Source organism: Aquarana catesbeiana, linkage group LG02, assembly GCF_042186555.1.
Source record: "Aquarana catesbeiana isolate 2022-GZ linkage group LG02, ASM4218655v1, whole genome shotgun sequence".
Lineage (NCBI taxonomy): Eukaryota > Metazoa > Chordata > Amphibia > Anura > Ranidae > Aquarana > Aquarana catesbeiana.
The window spans coordinates 272,982,309-273,009,407 of record NC_133325.1 but is presented as its reverse complement, the minus strand read 5'-3'; the positions used below and the strand labels follow the sequence as shown (position 1 = coordinate 273,009,407).

General features: G+C 41.9%; 1 protein-coding gene across 3 annotated transcripts in view; it reads right to left on the bottom strand.

Moving 5' to 3' along the window:
- NALCN (sodium leak channel, non-selective) overlaps nucleotides 1-27,099 on the bottom strand; it is a 948,399-nt gene that overhangs the window by 181,052 nt on the left and 740,248 nt on the right. For all 3 annotated transcript variants that reach the window (XM_073614438.1, XM_073614437.1, XM_073614436.1), the window contains 5 exons: nucleotides 15,224-15,297; nucleotides 7,322-7,423; nucleotides 6,843-6,912; nucleotides 4,579-4,670; nucleotides 4,368-4,490 (listed from right to left, as the gene is read on the bottom strand). In XM_073614438.1, the coding sequence (XP_073470539.1) occupies nucleotides 4,368-4,490; nucleotides 4,579-4,670; nucleotides 6,843-6,912; nucleotides 7,322-7,423; nucleotides 15,224-15,297 (461 nt within the window). The remainder of the gene's footprint in view (nucleotides 1-4,367; nucleotides 4,491-4,578; nucleotides 4,671-6,842; nucleotides 6,913-7,321; nucleotides 7,424-15,223; nucleotides 15,298-27,099) is intronic.

Here is a 27,099-nt window from a genome sequence, read left to right as displayed (position 1 = left end):
GGGCAAGAACCCCATGGTCTTTGTGGAGGTCCCTTCTGCCTGCTGCCCAGCTCTCCCCTTACTTCACTGTGTAAAACGCTCGCCGAATGCCACCACAGCCTGGCCTGCAGGGAGCCCCCCCTCACACATCCTGCAACACCTAAACTTCAGAGACCAGGATGAAATACTCCAAGCTGCTCGGGCAGCTGGAGAGCTCATCTACCAGAACAGCTGCCCAATGTGGTTTCTGGACTATTCCACGCAGAAGCTCCAAAGGTGCTTTGACTCAGTTAAAGCCGTGCTAAGAGCCAAAGGGATCAAGTACAGTATCCTCTTTTCAGCTCAATTGAGGGTCGTGGATGGGGAGACGGTCCACCCCTAAGGATGGTACTTACCTCTGAACATGTGAAAACTTGCTGCTATGGTTGGCTGGGGCCTGGATGACCAGGGGGGTTCCCCTCTCCCCCCCCCTTCAAGATGCCCTGTGATCCCAGTACTGGCTGCCCAAAGTTCTTTGTCATTACCTCTGCAATTGGTGGCTCTATTTTGTTGCACCAGCTAACTAAGTTTGTGCCCCTTGCCTAGCCCAGGTGATTTTGAACCCATCTATTATTACCACTCCAGCATCTCCTGTTGGAACTTTTATGGTTGTTACATCTTATGCTCCAGGACCCTGGATGTCGACTGAAGAGTCCATTTGACACTCCACATTTGACTGCACGCCTCCAAATTTTCTATTGCCCGCACTAAGCATTCCCACACTATGTGGGTTCTATGGGGCAGGAGGATGAGATGTCAGCTGTTGCTGATTCGTTTTGGTTCTTCACATGTTGTTTTTGTTCTTTTTATTATTTGGACTTTATGTTCCTTTATGGCATGGACTTTACTTTACTACACTTGTTGACAGTGATTTGTGGGTCTGGAATAGGTGGGTGGGTGGGGAATCCTGCCTGTCACAGGGGGCTCACTTTAACCAATGTCCTTAGGAGTACTTGAGTGCGCACCTTCCTTTTCCTCCTGTTTCTAATTACCAAACTTCTATGTAATGGCTAAGCTATCCATAGTCTCTTGAAATGTACAGGGTCTTAACTCAGCCATTAAGAGATCCTTGGTGTTCAAAATTATCCGCAAATTTTCTTCACAGATGTGTGTCTTACAGGAGACCCACCCCCTAGGCTCCCGTATCTTAGGCCTCAAACAAGCATGAGTGAGCTCCCTTTACCACGCCACATACTCCACTTACTCTAGAGGGGTCAGTGTCCTGGTGCACAGATCGCTTCCATTTCAGCTTGCTAGGCCCGACGGGGGAAAGGCTGTGGAGACTGTCCAAATATTGGATAATGGACCAGACTATTCAGGAAGCTTTGCCGAAGGGTTTGTGTCAGGACTGGTTAACCAACTCTGAGTCCACCACCCCCACAGTGGTTTAGGATGCCTTTAAGGCCTGGCTCTGGGGGGAGTACATGGCACAAACTCCTGTGGCTTGAAGGGCTTCTGCGCAATCTCCTGAGGAGTTAGAGAGGGATCTCCAACAACAGGAGGCCGCATATTTGGGGAACCCAGATCAGACTAGCTATGGGGCCTGGCAGCACACTCTGAGGGAAGTATATTTGCTTCGGGCTGAGCTGACCCAGAAATCTCTGTTGTACAAAGCTCAGGGAGTTTTTGAACACGGCAACAAGAATGGCAAGTCATTGGCATGGCTGGCTAAGGGTCAGTTCCCTGCCATCCATATTAGTGGTATTAGAGATGCTGACGGGGAATTGTTAAGGTTGCCTGCTTGTATTAACGATAGATTCTTCCAATACTACAAAACCTTATATTCCATATATCATATAGATTGAGTGGCCTATATCACTTTAGAGTACTTACCTTGACAAGATTGACTTCCCTACACTTGACCATGATGTTAGCTCCAGTCTTGACCAGGATGTTACCCTTGAGAAAGTGCAGAAAGCCATAGCTCAACATCAACCTGGTAAAACCCCGGGGGTGGATGGTATCCCTGCAGAATACTACTCCCTGTATCAGGACTGTGCCTCTTATAGGCCAATATCTTTAATTAACGTGGACGTCAAGATTTTGGTTACAATTCTGGCTAACCACCTATCTAGGTCCTTGAGGATGTTATCTATGTAGACCAGACTGGTTTCATACCTGGGAAGAGCACTGACATCAACCTTCGATGTCTATTTCTAAATCTGTTGACCACCCATGCTATTAGCGGACATAGAGTCATCACCTCCCTGGACGCCAAAAAGGCGTTTGACTTGGTGGAGTGGGACTTGCTGTGGGAGGTGATACATAAATTTGGACCCAAACTCCTCCAGTGGTTGAGTATGCTATACCGAGCTCCCAAGGTCCATAATCGTACCAAATGAAAGACTCTGAGACCTTACTGTTGCAGAGAGGCATTCGGCAGGGATGTCCCCTATCCCCCTCCCTTTTTCACCTTGGCACTTAAACCCTTGGCCATTGTGATTCAAGGATCCCCTCTTGTCAAGAGGTTGTGGGTGAGCCCTTTAGAGGAAAGAACTTCGCTCTATGCAGATGATGCCCTCCTCTATCTCTATTACGCTAATTCCTCCTTACAGGCTGCATTTGATATTTTTGACGAGTTTGGACATTGTTGGGGATCCGAATCAACTGGTTAAAATTTACTTTTTTCTCTTTAGACCCCTGGGCACGAGAGGCCGCAATGAACACCCCATTGAAGTGAAGTACTTGAGTAGCCATTGAGTTTTCATGACCTTAATTTGTGTCCGCTACTGCTTTAACTTCATGAAAAATGTGCCTCCTGGGCTACTCTGCCATTGAATCTCAAGGGGCGTATCAACCTTCTAAAAATTATTTTTCTCCCTAAATTGTCTTTTGCAAATGACAAACCTGAATACCTAATACTTTCTCTAGGGAGGTTGACCCATATGTAGGGAAATTTATATGGGGGTGCCCTCCCTCGGTTGGCTAAGTCCACTTCCATCCTCTGGTGCGGTGTGAAGATCTGGCCTACTACTGGGTGGCTATTCTTGTTACCGCCCACTGGAGGTTTATGCACTCCTGAGCCAATGCCACAATTTGCTTAGAAGCAGCCATGCTGGGGTCACTTCAGGAGCTTAGTAACCTGGTTTATAGGGGCCCTGGGGCATATTTCGGTCTCCCACACCCCACTAGCAGAACACTCAGGGTTTGGACTGTGGCTAGGCAGAGATTTCTGTGACCCAATTGTTGGTCACCATACTGCCCACTCTGGGGAAACGCCAACCTATCACATTTGATGTGCCTGATCCTCAGCCTTGAGCCTGTTTTGGTGTTAAAATATCTGTGGGATGTTATTTCAGTGGGTTCCTGTATGTTTCTGACCTTAGGGTGACATATAGACTACCCAGATGGATGTACTTCCTCTATTTTTAAATACGCCATACAGCCAGAGCCTAATTCCCTGATCTCCGAGCCTAGTTATTGACCCTATTGAGAAGCTCCTTGCACAGGAATCCCTATCCAATCCTCTGTCTTCTCTTTACTTGGCCATGCTTAGTGTGGGTTCCCCTAAGATGGAAAGGCTGTGGAAAACATCAAAGGCAGACCTTTCTGACCTTGATAGGGAAGACTGGGAGGACTGTTTTGAGGATAGCACCAAACTACTGGATATATGGGATAAATTGATTCAGACAAAATTATGGGGTGTACTTCTGTTAGGCCACGTGGACATTAAGTTGTCAATACTGTCATTGTGTGTTCTGCCTTAATTCCATTCTTTATTGCTGATTTTTGTACCATGCCAATGTTTTCAATAAAGGAACATTCTTTTTGTTAAAAAAAAATGCTGCCAACTGCACTCTGCCTTCGTATCATTTATGGCTTCTTGTATTATTTTGAATCTTTTGAAAAATAAATACAAAGTTAAATCATTTGAGCCTTGGGTAGCTCTGTAATATATACTTCAAGTTCCTCCTGGATGATATACGTACAAGCATTATCAAGAGGGAAAAGGTTCTAAACCTAGAATAATAAAAGTACAGATTGTCAACAGAAATGTTCTATATATCCAAAACATGTATTTCTTTAGTCAGAAAATTTTATTGTAAAGCTTTGCTTCTCTAGTATTTCTAAAGACTTCTAAATTCTATTTACCTACCAAAGAAAACATGTAGAATTTTTGCCAGAAACCACATTAAGATATTTGGATGATTTATATAAACTTCTTTATTATTGTTATAGGGATGGAAATACTGTAGAGTAGCAATCCAATAAAAGTTTATGTTATGCCTATCTAGGTACCAAATTAGATAACATAGAATATTTACAGTATGTAAAATGTACTTTGTAAAATCTACTACTGAATACACTAAATGCAGTGTAGGTCTTTATTGATTCTGTTCTTTACTTACGCATTAAATCGAGCTCGAACAATGACTCGGCAAAAGTTCCTAAATCTATGCTCACGACCAACAATAAAGAGTGGCTTGTCAAAATATGGATGATTTTCTCGTAGCTCTTCTTCTTGTACTTTTCTATTGAACCAAATATTGAAGTTAGGCTTTATTTTGAACATGTATTGTACACTGTATCTATAAATATACACAGAAAAAATACAAATACCTTTTCATCTCTGCTTGCTCCTTCTTTTCTTGTATCATTTTAATTTCACTGTCTTCTCTCTGGGCATTTCTGTACCGTACCGTGTTGGAGTGCTACAATTTCAGAGAGGCAAGAATACAAATCCAATATAAAGTGAGCCACAAATAATACCCTGTTTTCCCAAATGCATTTTAACCTTCTACCAATTCTCAGATTTTCCTTCCTTATTTCCATTGTTTCTGACTGTGCTTTAATAGTTAAAGAATAACTAAACCCAAGAACAAAAAGTTAATGTAATGCAACTTACCCAAGTGAAGATGTGGTGACTGTGTTAGTTTTTCATTTTCAGGTAAAACATTTTCCGCAAGTACAGAAAATACCTGTCATTCTTGCTAGAAATGCAGTGTCCTTGTTCCTTCATGTGCTCTGAACAGACAGTGAAATATGTTCTTTATTTTGTCAACTACTATTCCCATCAACTCGGGGCTGCCCACTGCTTTTCAGACATTTTAGCGTGAAAAATAGCACCTGTAAAGTGCCTGAAAAGTGCCTCTCATGCTTCCCCAGTGAGTGCTTTCACACTGGGGCGGTGTGCTTGCAAGACAGGAAAAAAAGTCCTGTAAGCAGCATTTTTGGGGCGGTGCAGGAGTGGTGTATACACCGCTCCCAAAACACCCTGTCCATTGAATTTAATGGGCAGCGCTGCCGAAGCGCCTGCAAAGCGCTTTGGCAGCGCTGCAGCATGGGTGTTTTTAACCCTTTCTAGCCCTTATAACAGCGGTAAAGCACCGCTAAAACTAGCGGTGCTTTACCGCCAATGCCAGCACCGACCCAGTGTGCAAGTACCCCAAGGGTCAGAAAATGTGTTATTTAGAAAATTATTGGGTGATAATAATGGGGAATATGTCTGCGGAAAACTAAGGCAAGCACCTTTACTAAAAACTGATTCAAAGCTTCACTATATTACATTTTTGTTTATGGGTCTAGATACACTTTAATAGCAAAAACATCTCTCACAGAATCATGTATATTTGGCAAACTAACAAATCTCCTGAATAATGTGCCTCCATACTATGTAATAAGAATATCTATATTATATTTATAATATATATATAATATATTGTATTACCTGTTAGACAAATAAGCAGAGTTTAAAAAATCAATAAATGATGCTAATTTTTGTCAATGCTTACCTTTCTATTTCTATCTAGTAATCTATGTTGTTCTGTGTTAAAGTTTCACCCTAGATGTTATAATTTATGACTTAGGTTTGGCTTACTGTGCTTGGTGCAGGCTTGTGATACCACTTTCCAAATGTCTAAATGAACCAATGAATTGATAATACAGCTTTTACCAAGTGTTTAAAAAAATAGGGTTTTTGTCTTATATACTTATTAACTCCAGAGTTAAGTGAAATGCCAAGCCAAACTTTTTGCATTAAGTTTTTCATAGCTTGGGCAAAGACTTAGGACCCTGTTATTTGTGACACTTTTGGGAGGAATGTCCCATTAATCTCTGTCCACTTATGAAGTTGTTAAAGACAGCACTAAATCCTGACTAAAGTCAAAGCAATATATATGAAGTGAAACAGACACTAACCAACTCCATAGTCTTACACCCACTTACCTGTTATAGCAGCAGTGCAAGGTCTCATGCAACATATACTCAGTACTCTTAGTAGGCATCACTCAGTAACAGACTTACTTAGTCTGACACACCCTATTTTTTCTCTGCAATATAAGTCTGTGTAAAGATAGTTGTGATGAGGGGGTGTGGCTGGTACTCAGCTATGCTAGCATAGACTACTGGAGTGGAAAACACCACCAGGATAAAAAAAAAACATTTGTATGTTTTGGATGTGCAGGACCTTAATCATAGCCTGCAATAACTTTGGTGCCTTGGAGATATAAAACTTGGATTGACTAACACGGTCTGATTCTACTCAACAATGGATTTTCAGTTTGGGTTGGAATTCACCTTTAACTATTGCATGCTAACAACGAGAGTCAGCCTTTCATAGTCTATTTAAAATGTAAAATAAAAGTAAAACAGATAATTTCAGACTAATTTACTAAAGGAGTTGAGAATCTTCAGAACTTAAATTGTGTGAATTTTCACTTCAATTAGCCAATCATGTGCAGACAAAATAATGAACAGGAACTTGCTTTTCACGTGATTGGATAATTGAAGTGAATATTTACACAATATTTTGTGAAGATACTCACCTTCATTAATAAATCAGCCTCCATTACAACTTGTAAGGGTCGATGACTGATTAAACTTACATCTTGAGTTAAGGTTTCCAGAGATTTCCCCCTGCTGATTCTTTGACTGTTTGAGCCATGTCTTAGTGATCTGTGACAAGCAACACAATTGCAATAGAAAAAAAGAGAAAAAGAGAAAACAAAGTTTGACAATTTCTTTGAGCTATAGGTGCAGATAGTGCTTGAAAAGGAATAAAAAATGCTTAGCTAAATGAGCTTTTGAAAAGTATGTCAGTCCAGGCAGTTTGGGGTGTAAAGACTTGTGTCCTCTTAAAATTAAATATATACTCTACTTGAACAAAGAACACATTATTTGCTTTGATATTTAAATTGATAGTGGTGCTGCATTTGAATGAAATTATATTTCTAATAATACATCTTGCAACAGCATGTTTAGAGGAAAAAAGTTGTTATTCTTATTGTGGAACATTATAGCAGAGCAAACAATATTGTGACAGATGGAAGGGAATGAAAATGTAATACTTTCTAGCTAAAGTTACCTTCTTTCTTGTCGTATATGATGTTGCACACTAAGGATTGATCTCTCCTTGGCAGGCTGCCCTTCAAAGGAACCACTCAGCATGCGCTGCCTTGTGCATGCTCTGAAAGAAATGATTTGCAAAAGGGAAATAAATTAGACTGTGCAACATGAAAAGAGGCTCGGACTCTGCTGTCTGCTAGTCTATAAATGGAAACACATACATTTGTCAAAAAGCTTTAGGCTATGCATCACCAAAATAAGACAGCACTTTTTTCATTCTTGTTTTATTTAGGCTAGGCAATATAGTTCACTGAACTGTGTATAGGCATTTCATTTAAAGCAGAGAAATTTAGCAACATTTTTCATAATATTTTTTATACCTCTGAAATTCTGAACTGTAATCCTACAATACATTTTGGAAAATGGGGTGTTCAGTTGGTAAGCTATAGGTACTATAAATACACTTGTCCTCCTTTACAACATTATATAACTATCAAAAACAGCACATGCTTGTACAAATGATGATTACACAAATACAATGTTTATATTATACATTTTTCACATATAGATGTACCAAAACAGGCTATGATAGGTCCTTAGGCCCCCTTTATTTAATCTGGGGAACAAAATAGAATGTGTTTCTTCCTTGTTTCTGGCACTCATCAAGCATGATGTGCAATCATCAGAAGCATGGAACACACATTGAATGTCTTACTGGATCCTGCGTCTCTCTGTGAACTCTCTTTTGGCATTATGGTGCTCTTTTTCCCCACAACCTGTTAACTGTGGTTTGTCCTTACAGTCCAGCTTCATAAAGTGACTGTAGTTTCATTGTGGAGTGTTTATCTGCAATCCTAGAGTGTGTGCATATAGTCATTGAGTATTGTAGTTTGGATGGGTCTTCTGTACCTCTCTTTTTTGTTTGGATTTATCTTTTGTGACTCTGCTCCCCTGACACCGATCTAGTGTGTTAAGTCTCTAAATCTGTTTGGACTTAAGATGACCATAGATGGCCAGTAGGCTGAATGAAAAAAGGGAACCGATTTCACCATCCACAAATTGGAGGTGGGTAGAGGAATCCTCCTCACTGAGACATTGTACTCAGACAGCGGGAACCCTTCGGTGTCAGAATGCACTGATCAGTGGCTAAAGTCCCTGATTGAAAAACTATTTTCAACAAGACTGTTTGACAGAATTTGATTGTTACATTGAGTTCTGTTAAGTGGGAATGGCCAAACAGAGATCGAAATTCAGCTGACCCATGCTGAACTGGTCAAATCTTCAATCCATGGCCAACTTAAGTTTTGCCTTTGTGCTTTTAGGCTTCTGCCTTCTGATTTGTTTCTTGATTCTGCTGTCCTGCTCTCTCCTGCCCTAATGCTTAAAGTATATGTAGCACTAACTCTCGGTGGAGCTGCTGGTTTAAGCGGGCTGTTACCTTCACTCTCGATACCTCTGTTTCACCGGCACCGGGTCTAGGGTTCCGTTGCGTTTACCTCTGGACGATATAAGCACCAACACTTTAGTACGCTTTCAATGCTTTATTGAACCAAGTAATGAAGGAAGTAGCAGGAAAGAGGCAGAAGGAAAACTGCAGGGAAGCTCAAATACCTTTCTTTAGGTTTCTTTAGAACATCCTTTAAAGTTGAATACTGTCATTGAATGCAATCCCCTTTTTGGGACACGATCTTTGCTCGCCTGGATAGGCCTCTCTCACTTGCCTAGCAGCCAGTACGTAGCACGAACAAAAGTATCTGCCACAGACTTGCTTGAAATAAACCCGTACGATCCTCTGCCACAGGATGTATTGATTCACAATGAATGTCAGACACAGTACTTGGACCTCTAAGCCAACCCGGCAGTACCATGCAATAAGACTACTTTAGGATACGTCCTCCAGCCGAGTCACCAGGCCCCTCTCCAGACCAGCACTCTTCTGGGTTGTCCAGCTTCTTCACTCTGGATAGACAGCTCAGGACCATTCCTCGGCTGCTGTGGTAGGCCCCAGACAGGCTTCTGTGCCCGCAGCGACACGGGCCTCCGGAACGGAGGACCACAAGGTGGTACTCTAACACATACCTGTCGGCCAGGAGGGCCAGCAGGTGGCTGAAAAACGAACCTCTAAACATGGCGTCTGTCCCATAAATACCCTCTCCCAGAATGCAACTCGGAGGACCATCTCCACCGAGTTGTCTCCAGGACAGAGGAGCACTCATCCGCTTTAACACGTTGCTTTTTCAACACCCGCCGATGGCGACAACGACACCCACCGGCACAATGTGGAACCACACGCAATGTCAGCCAAGCTAGAACAGAGGCAAATCTAACTTCCTATAACGAGCAATTCACTAAATTTACCTATCAGATGGTAGATCATAAATCTACCAGCGCTACATACTGTTGAAAGGGTTTTGTTATATCTTCTCCGTAGGTGCAAAAATATACCATTTGGTATTGTCAGATACCTATTAAGCTTAGCTGATAACTTCCCATGTTCTCTCCCTTTGCTGACTGTAATTTATTAACATTGTTCTCATTTAATTTTCTGTACTAAAGAACCCCTATGTCGGGGATATGCAATTAGCGGACCTCCAGCTGTTGCAGAACTACAAGTCCCATGAGGCATAGCAAGACTCTGACAGCCACAAGCATGACACCCAGAGGCAGAGGCATGATGGGACGTGTAGTTTTGCAACAGCTGGAGGTCCGCTAATTGCGTATCCCTGCCCTATGTTATAGAGATGAGAAGAGGGGGAGGTGTTCTGTAGTCCTAACACACTTTACAAAGAAAGGCTGCGCTGCTGTGAATAAGTGAGTGTGGTCATGAACCATTTATATGACCATAACATGTACACCTATATATGATAAAAAACGATTAATGTCCTAACACACTTTCTGTCTCATGAATTCCTGCTTCTTCATAGTGTACATTGAGTAAGTGCTGTCACCCTAGGACAAGAAGTGTTTTGCTGGCAGAATCACTAAGTGAAAATAAAGGAAAAAAAAACCTGAAAATAGGAAACGAAAACAGCCACTTCATCTAAGGACTAGTAAAATGTATACATTTTCGTTATTGCATTTAGATAGACGAACTCTAGGGAAACTGTTAAATATACAGTATCAGCTACATACAGTGGGGATGGAAAGTATTCAGACCCCCTTAAATTTTTCACTCTTTGTTATATTGCAGCCATTTGCTAAAATCATTTAAGTTCAATTTTTTCCTCGTTAATGTACACACAGCACCCCATATTGACAGAACAACACAGAATTGTTGACATTTTTGCAGATTTATTAAAAAAGAAAAACTGAAATATCACATGGTCCTAAGTATTCAGACCCTTTGTTCAGTATTTAGTAGAAGCACCCTTTTGATCTAATACAGCCATGAGTCTTTTTGGGAAAGATGTAACAAGTTTTTCACACCTGGATTTGGGGATTCTCTGCTCCTTGCAGATCCTCTCCAGTTCTGCCAGGTTGGATGGTAAACGTTGGTGGACAGACATTTTTAGGTCTCTCCAGAGATGCTCAATTGGGTTTAAGTCGGGGCTCTGGCTGGGCCATTCAAGAACAGTCACAGAGTTGTTGTGAAGCCACTCCTTCATTATTTTAGCTGTGTGCTTAGGGTCATTGTCTTGTTGGAAGGTAAACCGTCGGCCCAGTCTGAGGTCCTGAGGACTCTGGAGAAGGTTTTCATCCAGGATATCCCTGTACTTGGCCGCATTCATCTTTCCCTCAATTGCAACCAGTCGTCCTGTCCCTGCAGCTGCAAAACACCCCCACAGCATGATGCTGCCACCACCATGCTTCACTGTTGGGACTCTATTGGACAGGTGATGAGCAGTGTCTGGTTTTCTCCACACATACCGCTTAGAATTAAGGCCAAAAAGTTCTATCTTGGTCTCATCAGACCAAAGAATCTTATTTCACACCATCTTGGAGTCCTTCAGGTGTTTTTTTTTAGCAAACTCCATGCTGGCTTTCATGTGTCTTGCACTGAGGAGAGGCTTCCGTCGGGTCACTCTGCCATAAAGCCCCGACTGGTGGAGGGCTGCAGTGATGGTTGACTTTCTACAACTTTCTCCCATCTCCCGAATGTGTCTCTGGAGCTCAGCCACAGTGATCTTTGGGTTCTTCTTTACCTCTCTCACCAAGGCTCTTCTCCCCCGATAGCTCAGTTTGGCCGGACGGCCAGCTCTAGGAAGGGTTCTGGTCGTCCCAAACGTCTTCCATTTAAGGATTATGGAGGCCACTGTGCTCTTAGGAACCTTAAGTGCAGCAGAAATTTTTTTGTAACCTTGGCCATTTCTGTGCCTTGCCACAATTCTGTCTCTGAGCTCTGCAGGCAGTTCCTTTGACCTCATGATTCTCATTTGCTCTGACATGCACTGTGAGCTGTAAGGTCTTATATAGACAGGTGTTTGGCTTTCCTAATCAAGTCAAATCAGTGTAATCAAACACAACTGGACTCAAATGAAGGTGTAGAACCATCTCAAAGATGATCAGAATAAATGGACAGCACCTGAGTTAAATATATGAGTGTCACGGCAAAGGGTCTGAATACTTAGGACCATGTGATATTTCAGTTTTTCTTTTTTAATAAATCTGCAAAAAAGTCAACAATTCTGTGTTTTTCTGTCAATATGGGGTGCTGTGTGCACATTAATGAGGAAAAAAATGAACTTAAATGATTTTAGCAAATGGCTGCAATATAACACAGAGTGAAAAATTTAAAGGGGTCTGAATACTTTGCGTCCCCACTGTATGTTCTTATTTCATTACTAGTTGAAGGAATTCTGGTCAGCTAGTCTTGTCATTTTCACACACTACCAAACATTTATTTCCTATGACTTGTCTCTGCTTACACCTTGCTCATGAATCAGCATTATTACCCGTGCCCAATTAGGAGGGCAAGCTCAAAAGTAGTAGCATGTCCTTTATCTTTATAAAATAAAGTGTACGAATAAGAAGGCAGGTAGAACAGTAAACATAACTTTACTTAGAGTTTTGTCTTAACATAGTTACCCTGCTTAGCGTGTCCAGTGTAATGCCCCGTACACACGGTCGGATTTTCCGATGGAAAATGTCCGATCGGAGCGTGTTGTCGGAAATTCCGACCGTGTGTGGGCTCCATCGGACATTTTCCATCGGATTTTCCGACACACAAAGTTGGAGAGCAGGAGATAAAATTTTCCGACAACAAAATCCGTTGTCGAAAATTCCGATCGTGTGTACACAAATCCAACGGACAAAGTGCCACGCATGCTCAGAATAAATAAAGAGATGAAAGCTATTGGCCACTGCCCCGTTTATAGTCCCGACGTACGTGTTTTACGTCACCGCGTTCAGAACGATCGGATTTTCCAACAACTTTGTGTGACCGTGTGTATTCAAGACAAGTTTGAGCCAACATCCGTCAGAAAAAATCCTAGGATTTTGTTGTCGGAATGTCCGAACAAAGTCCGACCGTGTGTACGCCCTATTAGCCTACTTCACGTGTTACCCTGTCCCCAAACCTCTGACTGTATAACCCCTTGAACAAAGGGGATGTATGTGGGAGGAAAAGTATGTATTTGTAAAAAAAAGTTGAACACATCTGCCAAACAGCTCTTTATAAATGTGGTGTGTTTTAAAATCACAGCAAAATTAGTTAGAAGGGCAAGCCAAAAAGTAGTAGAGTTTCCTTACCACATTTTTTCCCCTGGCAAACAAAACCACCAAGCATGCTTGTATTCATAAGGCTAAAAAATAACATATTAATAAGCACAGAACTTTACTAAAATATTGGCATACACACCTCCTGGACCCTGTATATATAGCCCCTATTGAGCTCCAGGGCATGCCAGCTGGTACAGGGAGGAAAGCTAACTGTGAATCCTTTCTTTGATACAAGGTTGGGTACTAGGACTGTCCTTTGTCTTCCTGTGCCCGTGCTTTAGTTTAGTGTTGCCTGATTTCAACTTTCAGTTTTTGCTTTGGTCAACAATCCATTGTGGTGTTTGACCCTCAGCTTCTCATTCATATATTTCTGTTGGCAATCTATCATGCTCCTGTCTTTAGTTTCTCTAGTCACAGCCAGAGGGGGGTCCCTTGTTCACAAACAGAACTTCCCTGCTGGGTTAAACACCGAAAATATAAATCATCTTTAAACCGCAATATAGGTCTATTTTGTCACTCGTTGTCATAGTAAAACTGATCAAAGACACAGTTATTTGCAAGGTGAGGTCAGCTTGTACAAAACATTTTAAAATCACTATGTAAGTTGCATATAAATTCAGCAGTACCTTCACCAAATTGGTAATATGAAAGCACCCATAAGTATTCCCTTAGGGGATTTTAATACCCTCTGGCTTATCTAAATACGCATCTTGATTTGCCTATAATTGGTGTAATATAGAGATTGTGGTGCAAAACTAAATATAACTGGTACTATTTAAAAGGTATTTTTCACTTGAATATTATGAAGTCCAATGACTAGCTGTTTTTATACCACTTATACTTTAGTTGAACTATAAAACATAACACCTATAATCACACATTATGCATTGATGGAAACTACTAAAAATGCTAATTAACCTGAACATATCACTGAAAGCTCATCTGACACCAAAACACATCCATGGCCTCCCTCTGACAAGATTCTATCACACTTCCTCTCAATTACCCTGAGGCTCTTGCTACATCACTTTTAAACCTGGCAGGAGGTCATCATTTCATAACCACACACGATTATATTGCCTACTAAGATCACTGATGTTTAGGAGCCATATCTTGAATATAAGTGGACTATAATAACATACCCCATCTCCTTGTCTCCAAACCATTCTATAGTTACCTTACATTGCCTTTTTGGCAATGACTCTTTTATCTGCACATTGTTAGATGTACATATCTATCTTCATCTGCATATTCTACTTTTACATCTTGCTTTCTCATCTTATTCAGTAAAAAATAACTAATCTAAATGTCCCCTTTGCACAGAAATGCAATATTATAGAAGACCAGTGTAAATTCTGAAACTCTTTAGGTGAAGATTTCACAAGGATGAGACCCCTTTTTGACGTTGCTGAGCTCGTCACTGAGCAACAGCATTGTCACACACTCCTCAATTCCTAGAAATTTTTTTTTTCTCTCCGCTCCATGATTGGAGCTGTAGGGGAGTGAAGGATTGGCAAGGATGTGCTGCTGGAAAGAGGACATTAAAGCACAGATGCTGCTTTCCCCTTTTCTCTTTATCTAAAGGTAAAACCTTTATTTTTATTTTTTTATGTTTTGGGAAGATTTAGAACTTGGGATGAGGTTTGGGTTCTGTGCTACCATGGGTTTGAGGTGAATCATGTAGGTTGGATATTTTTTTAATTGCCATTAATATTACAGTGAGAATTTGGTGGGTTGAACTATTGGTAACCACAAGGCCTATATGGCCTTTAAACTATGGCCAGCGGGATTTGAAGAGCCGTTAGAGGGGCATTAAATTAATCCAGCCCCATCACTAAAAATGAGGGGGCAAAGAGCAGCCATAGCATCAGTGTATTGAAAACCGCTCTAGGGAAAAGGATAGGGAAAGCTGGAAAAAAATGCACGGGTGGAGATTGAGGTCAGTTAGGAAACCCTACTTAGTGATGCTTACAAAATACTGAGGCCTTTTGCTAATGAAGAGGTGGGGTTAAAAAGCTCCCCAAGTACACTGTTGCAGCTGATGAACATTGCAAGGGCCAGATTACAGTTGGGAGACCCCTGCTGATGACCACTGCAAACACTGCCAGATAAGATCTATGACAGAATGACACCAGCAGGAGAAACAGGCATTGCAGGTATTAAAGTAAAAACATGTGTCCAAGAGAAATGACAATTAATCCATTCACAGAAACATGAAACGTCCCAAGCCAGTGTTCCTTTGTTATCATTAATCCATTTTTACCTGAGTATTTTATTTACTGCAGTTTCTTTTTCAAGGAGATTTCTTGCTCTGATACTAAAAACTGATTTGCGTAACTGTAAGAAAAAACATAACATAATAACTTTTATGACAAAATATGTATTCAGTTATCTGATTCAACTATAAGCTCCGCAAAGTATCTTTTATTTTGATTAATTTTATTCTAAACCCTAGGGGTTAGACCAGGAGTAGGAAACCTTGGCACTGCAGCTGTGATGAAACTAGAAATCCCATCACAATTCTGCCCTTGGGAGTCATGCCTGTGACTGCCAGAGGCTTGCAATGCATCATGGGACGTGTAGTTCCACAACAGCTGGAGTTCCAAGGTAGGGACTAGATTAAAACTCCAACTTGATGACATTTAGTTTGCTATAGGAAGGTGTACTTTTTTTTAAATTTAAATTCTGCTTTCACCTCTTTCATCATTTTTGGGATCCTACTGCCTCTACTTTTGCAAGACTGCATGCTTGCTGTCAACATGCATGCAGTCTTGCAAAGGCAAGGCAGACTTCTTCATGGTGACAGTAATAAACATACCTGTGCAATGTGCCATGGCATGGCCCCTTGTAGTTCCCAGTGGTGGTCTATGTGATAGGATTACAACATTTGGGAGACAAGGGCAGAGCATTGGCACTCCATAACAGAAATGATCAGGATCACCAGTAGATGTACATTACATTAACATTAATGATTGAGTTTACCATTTACTTTAACTACTCTCTACAATGGGACATATAAAGTGAAGATACAAGGTGTGGTGTATGCATTAAGGCATTATGGTACTTACATTGACTGCTGTCTCAACAATTTGTTTGGTATTGGTATGAAAGAAGGATTTAGTTACTGCAAATGTAATATTCATAAATTATTCCCATCAGATTTATGATTAGTTACATTTAGTCTACAAAGTAAATTTTAGTTTGTCCTACCACACTACATATGAGGCTTCTTCTTTATTAAATTTTTAGAAGATGGCAGTATGGGCTTTTTGACATAAAGCATTGCATAGATTGGGACAGGCTAAATTAATACAGTAGTTGTAAACCCTTACATATACCCACTGAAGTGACCAGTATCAGGTGATACACAGAAATGAAACAAATCCACCTGAATAAGTTATACCTGTTTATCTTAAGCCTTCTCTTCTCTACAGCCTCCTAAAGCACACAGTTCACACAGCATTTCTCAGCTTCTTGAAGGCAGGGGACTGGGATCTGACATCACATACTGCACAGCATAAAGCAGGGAGCAAAGTGTAAGCTGAGATTTTATTGGAGGGAATGGACACACCCCCTCAACACAATCTCATAGGGAACATGCACAGCTGAGGCTGCCGATCCCTTTCTGTGTGCTGGAGCGGGGGGCACCCCCCGGGATTCAGTGGTGTCTGCAGTGACATATGCAGATGGCAGAAGGAGGATAGACAGAAATCGCACTAGGTGCTTTGGATTGAGGCTAGGATACAGTAAAGAGGGATAAGGTTTGTTCATTCTTCATTTCAATGGTTTACAATCACTTTAAAAAGGATCTTCAGCCCCCGCCTCAAAAAAAAAATAAAAAAAATAAAAGTCAGCAGCTATAAATACCATAGCTGCTGACTTTTAATAAAAGGACACTTACCTGTCCAGGGATCCAGCGCTGACCTCACCTAGGCTGGGTCTTTGCCAGTCTTCACGTCCCCGGCATGTTTACCAAGGTAAGCCACCTGTGACTCCTTGTGGCTTTAGAACCGGCTTCCCACTGCACATGAGCGAGCTGCACTGTGCTTTGCAAATGGTCCTGCAGCCTTCTGGAACCTGTGACATGTTCCTGAAGGCTGCGGGCAATGAGTTATGGAGGAGGTGAACTTGTCAAAACCAAGTATCTGCTCCCCCCCTCCCCCTCCCAAAAAAAAAAATGTCCAAAAGTGGTAAAGGAGGGGGGGGGGGGGGGAGTGAAACTTCCACTTTTGGATGAAGTTCCGCTTTAACTTGAGATTTTATCTGCAAACAAGTACAATGTCAGCAGTTATTACAAAAAAATGTAGAAGACATAAAAAAAACACAAAAAATGCTATACAATATTGTTACATTTTTTGAAAGAGCGAGAAAGTAAGAATGAATATGTTGCATTATGTCTGATCCTACAATGGCTCAGCACTACCCTCTAGGTGATGTACTTCTCTAAATAGACCACACGTTTTTTCTGCAGCCTGCTGAATCTTTTTTCCTTTATTGTGTCATAATGTTTGGATGTCTATGCAACAGAATGTGAGTCCAGTTATTGACCAGCATGGAGAGCTATGTCAACTATGTAACAAAAGCAAATCAGATTGCACACTTCGCTATCTATAATGTTAACTTGTAGCAATCTCTTAAAGCAAACTTGTGTTCTTACTAAAGCAGTCAGCACACATATTCTCTTGCAGACTATGTTTTCCAAGCAGCACATACTGACCCCTAAATTTCCTCCAATTCCACGTGGTAACGGAGAGGGGATGCTATGTGTATATAAACAAAGGCTTTCAGAAAGTTGCTATCTGCACACAGATCTAATGGGACTATGGACACTGCTGGGGGTAGAAATCCTGACTTGGGTATGTGATTTCACAGTGAAATTACCAAGTTTGGCTTCACTGACATTTCGTCAAAAGTAGCCTTACATATTAGCAGGTGGACTGCTTATTAAAAAAATGTAATCACTGATATGGTTATCAATTACTGTGTTGATATACAATGTCAGCTGCCAATGTAGCACCTAGTGATGCACATCTGGAAAGTATTAGTAGTCTTATAGAAGACAGTATCCCAATAATAAAAATAAAATAATAATACTTTTTTTTTATTTTTTTATTTAGAGGTTTAAAAATATAGAATATTTTCTTAAATATTTTTTCTCATATTTTCTGTCCATTTGTATGAAAGGTTAAGGTTAGAGTTACTTTGTTCCCCATTATCTAGTACCATATAAGCAGCTAATGAAGGTTTGTAATTTAAGGTCCATTGCACCCTTCAAAACTGAATCTAAACAGTAAAACAAAAAATGTATATATTGCAGCTTACCATTCTTTAGATGTTTTGGCTTAATTTTTCAGTCAGAGAGCATTTTAAGTAACTACAGAAAATAACTGTTAATTTTGCAAGAAATTCAGTGTCCTTGTCACTTCATGTGAGCTGAAAAAAGTCAAACTACTTAGCTTTCTCGTGTAAACTACTAGTCCCATTATTTTATTATGTCATCACGGGGATGAAAAAGACAGACATGTTTGAAGTCCAGACTGTTTGACAAGCACAGCTCCATCCATATACACAGTAGAGAATGAGTGTAGACACAAAGGGACAATAAGTGCTATTCACAGGATTACCAAGTGAAAATAAAGGGAGAAAAGCCTGAAAAAAAGAATGAAGCCACTACATCTGAGGACCAGTAAACTGCATTTTATTACATTACTGTTTTTGATTGTTTTGGTGTTCAGATATGCTTTCATTTTACCTCAACTCCAATGCATTTAAACAAAAAAAAAAAGGACAAGCTGGGGGACTGACAGGATCACCAGGTATTTTACACAAAGGAAGCAATGCAAAGAGAACAGGATGATTTTGAATACAAGTACATGGTAACACAGACATACAGTATCTCACAAAAGTGAGTACACCCCTCACATTTTTGTAAATATTTTATTATATCTTTTCATGTGACGACACTGAAGAAATGACACTTTGCTACAATGTAAAGTAATGAGTGTACAGCTTGTATAACAGTGTAAATTTACTGTCCCCTCAAAATAACTCAACACACAGTCATTAATGTCTAAACCGCTGGCAACAAAAGTGAGTACACCCCTAAGTGGAAATGTCCAAATTGGGCCCAAAGTGTCAATATTTTGTGTGGCCACCATTATTTTCCAGCACTGCCTTAACCCTCTTGTGCAAGGAGTTCACCAGAGCTTCACAGGTTAACACTGGAGTCCTCACCGCTCCTCCATGATGACAACAGGGAGCTGGTGGATGTTAGAGACCTTGCGCTCCTCCACCTTCCGTTTGAGGATGCTCCACAGAGGCTCAATATGGTTTAGGTCTGGAGACATGCTTGGCCAGTTCATCACTTTTACCCTCAGCTTCTTTAGCAAGGCAGTGGTCGTCTTGGAGGTGTGTTTGGGGTCGTTATTATGTTGGAATACTGCCCTGCGGCCCAGTCTCTGAAGGGAGGGGATCATGCTCTGCTTCAGTATGTCACAGTACATATTGGCATCCATGGTTCCCTCAATGAACAGTAGCTCCCCAGTGCCGGCAGCACTCATGCATTCCCAGACCATGACACTCCCACCACCATGCTTCACTGTAGGCAAGACACACTTGTCTTTGTACGCCTCACCTGGTTGCCGCCACACACGCTTGACACCATCTGAACCAAAAAGGTTTATCTTGGTCTCATTAGACCACAGGACATGGTTCCAGTAATCCTTGTCCTTAGTCTGCTTGTCTTCAGCAAACTGTTTGTAGGCTTTCTTGTGCATCATCTTTAGAAGAGGCTTCCTTCTAGTACGACAGCCATGCAGACCAATTTGATGCAGTGTGCGGCCTATGGTCTGAGCACTGCAGGCTGACCCCTTCAACCTCTGAAGTAATGCTGGCAGCACTCATATGTCTATTTCCCAAAGACAACTTCGGGATATGACACTGAGCATGTGCACTAAACTTCTTTGGTTGACCATGGCAAGGCCTGTTCTGAGTGAAACCCATCCTGTTAAACCACTGTATGGTCTTGACCACCGTGCTGCAGTTCAGTTTCAGGGACTTGGCAATCTTCTTACAGCCTAGGCCATCTTTATATAGAGCAACAATTCTTTTTTTCAGATCCTCAGAGAATTCTTTGCCATGAGGCGCCATGTTGAACTTTCAGTGAGCAGTTTGAGAGAGTGAGAGCGATAACACCTGCTCCCGATTCACTTCTGAGGCCTTGTAACTCCTGATCACATGACACCGGGGAGGGGAAATGGCTAATTGGGCCCCGCGGTTTAGACATTAATGACTGCGTGTTGAGTTGTTTTGAGGGGACAGCAAATTTACACTGTTATACAAGCTGTACACTCACTACTTTACATTGTAGCAAAGTGTCATTTCTTCAGTGTTGTCACATGAAAAGATATAATAAAATATATACAAAAATGTGAGGGGTGTACTCACTTCTGTGAGATACCATATATCAGGAATATGAAATGTTGGGATAGTACACACTTTACGTTGCTTTTTGTTACTTCTAGCACACAGAATGCCTACAAACACATTTTCAAGACCTGTGCTGCATAATTTCAAGCAATAGATTAAAAATTCAACAAGGAGAGTGGGATCCAATATAACTATCATAGAAGGTGAGCATTCCAAGAGAAGCAATAAAATGTAAGGTGATTTAACTATCTAGTATCTAGCAAAATCTAAATGCCTTGGAGATAACTAACCCTTTAAACAAAATCCTATAATAATTTCTTAACAACTATCCAGGCTATACGGTTTCCTTATTGCCAATAATGTAAAGGATTCACAGTGGCGCCGAGGACATCCAATGGGAAGAGGCCCCATATCCTGTTGATAAAATTTACTGGAAAGCCATGTCCAATGTACCAACAGGCTGGTGACATGAAGGTCCCTTTTATCATAGAGGCAAGTAGTATGGGACATTCATGCCTCCGGAATGTATAAACATTTGACATGGTTTTCCAGTAAAATTTTCGCAGTGGCATATGGTGTGCTTGCTTTTTTTTTATTACAATAAAAATATTTGTAGCACCCTCTAGGTAGGTAGGTGCTAGAGGTAGAAGTTTTGTTAGGACAGGTAAATTTAGGCAGCCCTGGCTGGTAGTCAGGCATGTTTATTTTGTTTTGATCTGGGCTGGAAGTGGCTCAGGGTAGCAGCTGGTGACTCATAGGCAGCATCACTAACCTCCCTCTTCTTTTCAGAGCTGGGTAGAAAGTTCTGGAAAGAGAGGAGGAGAGGAGATGTGGAGCTGCCTGGGGTGTTTTAGAGAGCTCTGACCATCCCCAAACCTGGATTGGCAGGGTGAAGGCCTCCTTAAATACCCAAGGTGAGCCCAGCTGGGGAGGAGTTGTCGGGAGGAAAGAGCTGGGGGGGGGTGTGGAGGCTGTCGGGGGCCTTTGAGGGAGCTCCCCCAGTCTAGGGGGGGTGACCTTGGGCGTGGGCTCAGGTGCAGCCAGGATCACCTTTCAGGAACGCACGAAGAGGTTCTGGGCCGGAGGCACAAGAGAGAGCAAGGAGAGGACGGTGGAAGAGAGCACTGTTAAGATATTCCAGGGAGGACAACTGGTCGCAGCCAGGAGTGCTGCTGAGTGAGGCACGTTGAGGAGGACTGAGAGCTTGCAGTCTATATGGGTGCAGAACCAGAAGTGTGGACTGTGGTGGAAGGGACAGTGGAGAGAGGCAGCTGCAGCCAAGAGAGCTGGCAGGGCCTGAAGAGGGCTAACTGGGATCAGTAGCCACAGATAGGACAGCTAGGACTTTTGCTATTTTCCCTGCTACACTATAGGGGCCTGCGGTCCCTGCCTGCAAAAGGAGGTTGCTGAGGCTTGGTCAAGAAAGTGTCAGTCCTACTCATATGCATGTACTAGCTGCTCCTGTGAATTAAAGGGGTTGTAAACCCTCGTGTTTTTTCACCTTAATGCATCCTATGCATTAAGGTGAAAAAACAACTGGCAGTCACCGGCCCCCAGCCCCCCATTTTACTTACCTGAACCCCTTCATCTCCTTGGTGGGGATGTGCTGTCCCTCCCTCCATGGGGTCCCGGCTCTTGATTAGATAGATTCATAGCATGCAGTTCAGTTTTGGGCACCAGTTCTCAAAAAGGATATCGGGGAACTGGAGAAAGTGCAGAGAAGGGCAACCAAACTGATAAGAGGCATGGAGGAGCTCAGCTATGAGGAAAGATTAGAGGAACTGAGGGATATAATCACCATGTGTAAATATATAAGGGGTCCATATAGCGAACTTAGTGTTGAGTGATTCACTTTACGGTCAACACTGAGGACAAGGGGGCACTCTTTACGTCTAGAGGAAAAGAGATTTCATCTCCAAATACGGAAAGGTTTCTTCACAGTAAGAGCTGCGATAATGTGGAATAGACTCCCTCCAGAGGTGGTTCTGGCCAGCTCAGTATATTGCTTTAAGAAAGTCCTGGATTCTTTCCTAAATGTACATAATATAACTGGGTACTAACATTTATAGGTAAAGTTGATCCAGGGAAAATCCGATTGCCTCTCTGGGATCAGGAAGGAAATTTTTCCCCTGCTGTAGCAAATTGAATACTGCTTTTCTGGGGGGGGGGGGGGGGGGGGGGTTCGCCTTTCTCTGGATCAACTGTGGGTATAGGATTGGGTATATGGGATTGTATGATATTTTTAATTTTATTTATCCATTTAGTTATTTATTTATGGTTGAACTAGATGGACTTATGTCTTTTTTCAACCTAACTATGTAACTCTATACTAATGTGTGTACCTATCTCCCTTGTCGTATGTACATAACTAAATTATATCTCCCCACAATAAAATCACTGATCCTTATTTATAATAGTAAATAAGTAATAATCAACTAAAACTTGACGACTTCACAGAGCAGGGAGATAGAAGACAAACAGCACAAAGAGAAAGAGACACAAGGACAAGATGTGGGACGAGGATATATATAGTGCGCAAATGTTCAGTAAAAACCGACAGAGGACTATCACATCATAACAACCAAAAAGTTGGTGGGCGGTGAGCATAGGACAGACGAAGTACTACTCCACATCTCCAAATAAAGAGACCTAATAAAAAACTAATTGCCATTCGTCCAGCCACACATCTTCACAACGTATAGTCATATAAGGTACCTAGTCATACACAAAAGACGAATATACATATATATATATATATATATATATACACACACACATATGCAGAGAATGAACGAATACACACGAAATATATATATAATATACATATAGTATACCATTCATCATCCTCTGCATGTATACAGGAGATGGCTAAATGTATCGATCACTGCCGGAGAGAACGCGTATAACCATTTACTCATAAAAGTGACTCACATCCCACTCGAAATTAAACCCACGTGGGATGCGAGTCTGGAGGTGAAAAATCCAGAACACCTCTCTCCAGTAAAGTAATTGAAAAACATCACCCCCTCTTTTTTGAGCCATATTGTCAATCACCTGCACACGCATGGTCGATGTATAGCCATTATGGCACAAATTAAAATGTTTTGCCACATTCGTTCATTGATTTTTATCCACACTATAGACGTGTTCGTGAAAGCGATCACAAAGGCGTCTGTTGTCACAAGTAAGCAGATACACTACATAGCTGGTATTGCAATTATGGAAGGTACAAATATCATACTTTTTTTGTGCCACCGTTGAACGAAACTTGTTACCACCCATAATGTGACCGCAGCACATGCACTCTGTTGTTCCACATCTAAAGTTTCCCTTAAAGTGTAACCATTTTACTGATTTCATTGTGTTCCTATTAAAGAAGCTTGGGGACAGAGAGTGACCTATAGTAGGAGCCCTCGGTGATACTATATTAATGCCTCCCCATAGAATGTTTGCACAGGTCTCATCTGAATATAAAATAGGGAGGTATCTATTAATAATATCCCGTATCTCCCTGAACTGGAGTGCACAGGGTCAATTTATATTGATGTAGATGACTATCCTGTATCCTTTTTTTTAAGTAGATCCTTCCTATCTTTGCTTCTAGCAATAGCCAATGCCCTATTAACCATCCACTTAGGGTAACCCCTGTCTAAAAACCATTTATACAGGGAAGCTGCCTTTCGTTGGAACTGTAGATCATCACTACAGATTCTCCTCACCCATAGGAACTGTCCTACGGGTATACCCTTGATGGTATGCCTTGGTTGTCCGACTGTGCAAGTAAAAGGGAGTTACCAACAGTGGTTTCCTATATAGAGTAGAATGAACCTTCAAATTAGCACCTGTCAGGCAAACATCTAGAAAGTGAATCTCCTTCCCATTAGCCTTACCCGTGAAAGCAAGATTTTTATTATTGCAATTTAGATATTCCAAGAAAAGAGTCAATCTGGAAGTCCTATCCTCTATAATTAATATTAGATCATCAATATATCTCAGGTATAGTTTCAGGGCCGATCCTAGGGTCACCGGCGCCTGGGTGCAGAAATATTTCTGGCGCCCCCACATGGGCGTGGTCATCCTACCAACTCCTCCCCTTTACAAATGTTTCTATGGCAACGACTCAAACACAGAGATGCTCCCCTAAGAAGTCTTTGTTACCCTGGGATCCTCCTGTGATCTTTTAATAAAGAAAATACAGGAAGAGCGTACACTAATGAGACCTGGAGGGGAGTCTCTCTGATGCACACAGAGAGGGCTTCTGTTAGAGAGTCTGTTAGAAAGAGCCCCCAGACATATTACAGAAGATGGTCAGAGACTGCAGACACAGTACAGGAGATGATCAGAGACTGCAGACATAGTACAGAAGATGATCAGAGACTGCAGACATGGTACAGGAGATGATCAGAGACTGCAGACATCCTACAGGAGATGATCAGAGACTGCAGACATAGTACAGGAGATGATCAGAGACTGCAGACATAGTACAGGAGATGATCAGAGACTGCAGACATAGTACAGAAGATGATCAGAGACTGCAGACAGAGTACAGGAGATGATCAGAGACTGCAGACATAGTACAGGAGATGATCAGAGACTGCAGACATCCTACAGGAGATGATCAGAGACTGCAGACATAGTACAGGAGATGATCAGAGACTGCAGACATAGTACAGGAGATGATCAGAAACTGCAGACATGCTACAGGAGATGGTCAGAGACTGCAGACAGGATATAAGAGATGATCAGAGACTGCAGACATAGTACAGGAGATGATCAGAGACTGCAGACATAATACAGGAGATGATCAGAGACTGCAGACATAATACAGGAGATGATCAGAGACTGCAGACATAGTACAGGAGATGATCAGAGACTGCAGACATAGTACAGGAGATGATCAGAGACTGCAGACATAGTACAGATGATCAGAAACTGCAGACATGCTACAGGAGATGGTCAGAGACTGCAGACATAGTACAGGAGATGATCAGAGACTGCAGACATAGTACAGGAGATGACCAGAGACTGCAGACAGGATATAAGAGATGATCAGAGACTGCAGACATAGTACAGGAGATGATCAGAGACTGCAGACATAATACAGGAGATGATCAGAGACTGCAGACATAGTACAGGAGATGATCAGAGACTGCAGACATAGTACAGGAGATGGTCAGAGACTGCAGACATAGTACATAAGATGATCAGAGACTGCAGACATGATACAGGAGATGATCAGAGACTGCAGACATAGTACAGGAGATGATCAGAGACTGCAGACATCCTACAGGAGATGATCAGAGACTGCAGACATAGTACAGGAGATGATCAGAGACTGTAGACATAGTACAGATGATCAGAAACTGCAGACATGCTACAGGAGATGGTCAGAGACTGCAGACATAGTACAGGAGATGATCAGAGACTGCAGACAGGATATAAGAGATGATCAGAGACTGCAGACATAGTACAGGAGATGATCAGAGACTGCAGACATAGTACAGGAGATGATCAGAGACTGCAGACATAGTACAGGAGATGGTCAGAGACTGCAGACATAGTACAGGAGATGGTCAGAGACTGCAGACATAGTACAGGAGATGGTCAGAGACTGCAGACATAGTACAGGAGATGATCAGAGACTGCAGACAGGATATAAGAGATGATCAGAGACTGCAGACATAGTACAGGAGATGATCAGAGACTGCAGACATAGTACAGGAGATGATCAGAGACTGCAGACATACTACAGGAGATGATCGGAGACTGCAGACATAATACAGGAGATGATCAGAGACTGCAGACATAGTATAGGAGATGATCAGAGACTGCAGACATAGTACAGATGATCAGAAACTGCAGACATGCTACAGGAGATGGTCAGACACTGTAGACATAGTACAGGAGATGACCAGAGACTGCAGACGGGATATAAGAGATGATCAGAGACTGCAGACATAGTACAGGAGATGATCAGAGACTGCAGACATGGTACAGGAGATGATCAGAGACTGCAGACATAGTACAGGAGATGATCAGAGACTGCAGACATAGTACAGGAGATGATCAGAGACTGCAGACATAGTACAGGAGATGATCAGAGACTGCAGACATCCTACAAGAGATGGTCAGAGACTGCAGACATAGTACAGGAGATGATCAGAGACTGCAGACATAGTACAGGAGATGATCAGAGACTGCAGACATCCTACAGGAGATGGTCAGAGACTGCAGACATAGTACAGGAGATGATCAGAGACTGCAGACATAGTACAGAAGATGATCAGAGACTGCAGACATAGTACAGGAGATGATCAGAGACTGCAGACATAGTACAGGAGATGATCAGAGACTGCAGACATAGTACAGGAGATGATCAGAGACTGCAGACATAGTACAGGAGATGGTCAGAGACTGCAGACATAGTACAGGAGATGGTCAGAGACTGCAGACATAGTACAGGAGATGATCAGAGACTGCAGACATACTACAGGAGATGATCAGAGACTGCAGACATAGTAAAGGGGATGATCAGAGACTGCAGACATAATACAGGAGATGATCAGAGACTGCAGACATAATACAGGAGATGATCAGAGACTGCAGACATAGTACAGGAGATGATCAGAGACTGCAGACAGAGTACAGCAGATGATCAGAGACTGCAGACACAGTACAGGAGATGGTCAGAGACTGCAGACATAGTACAGG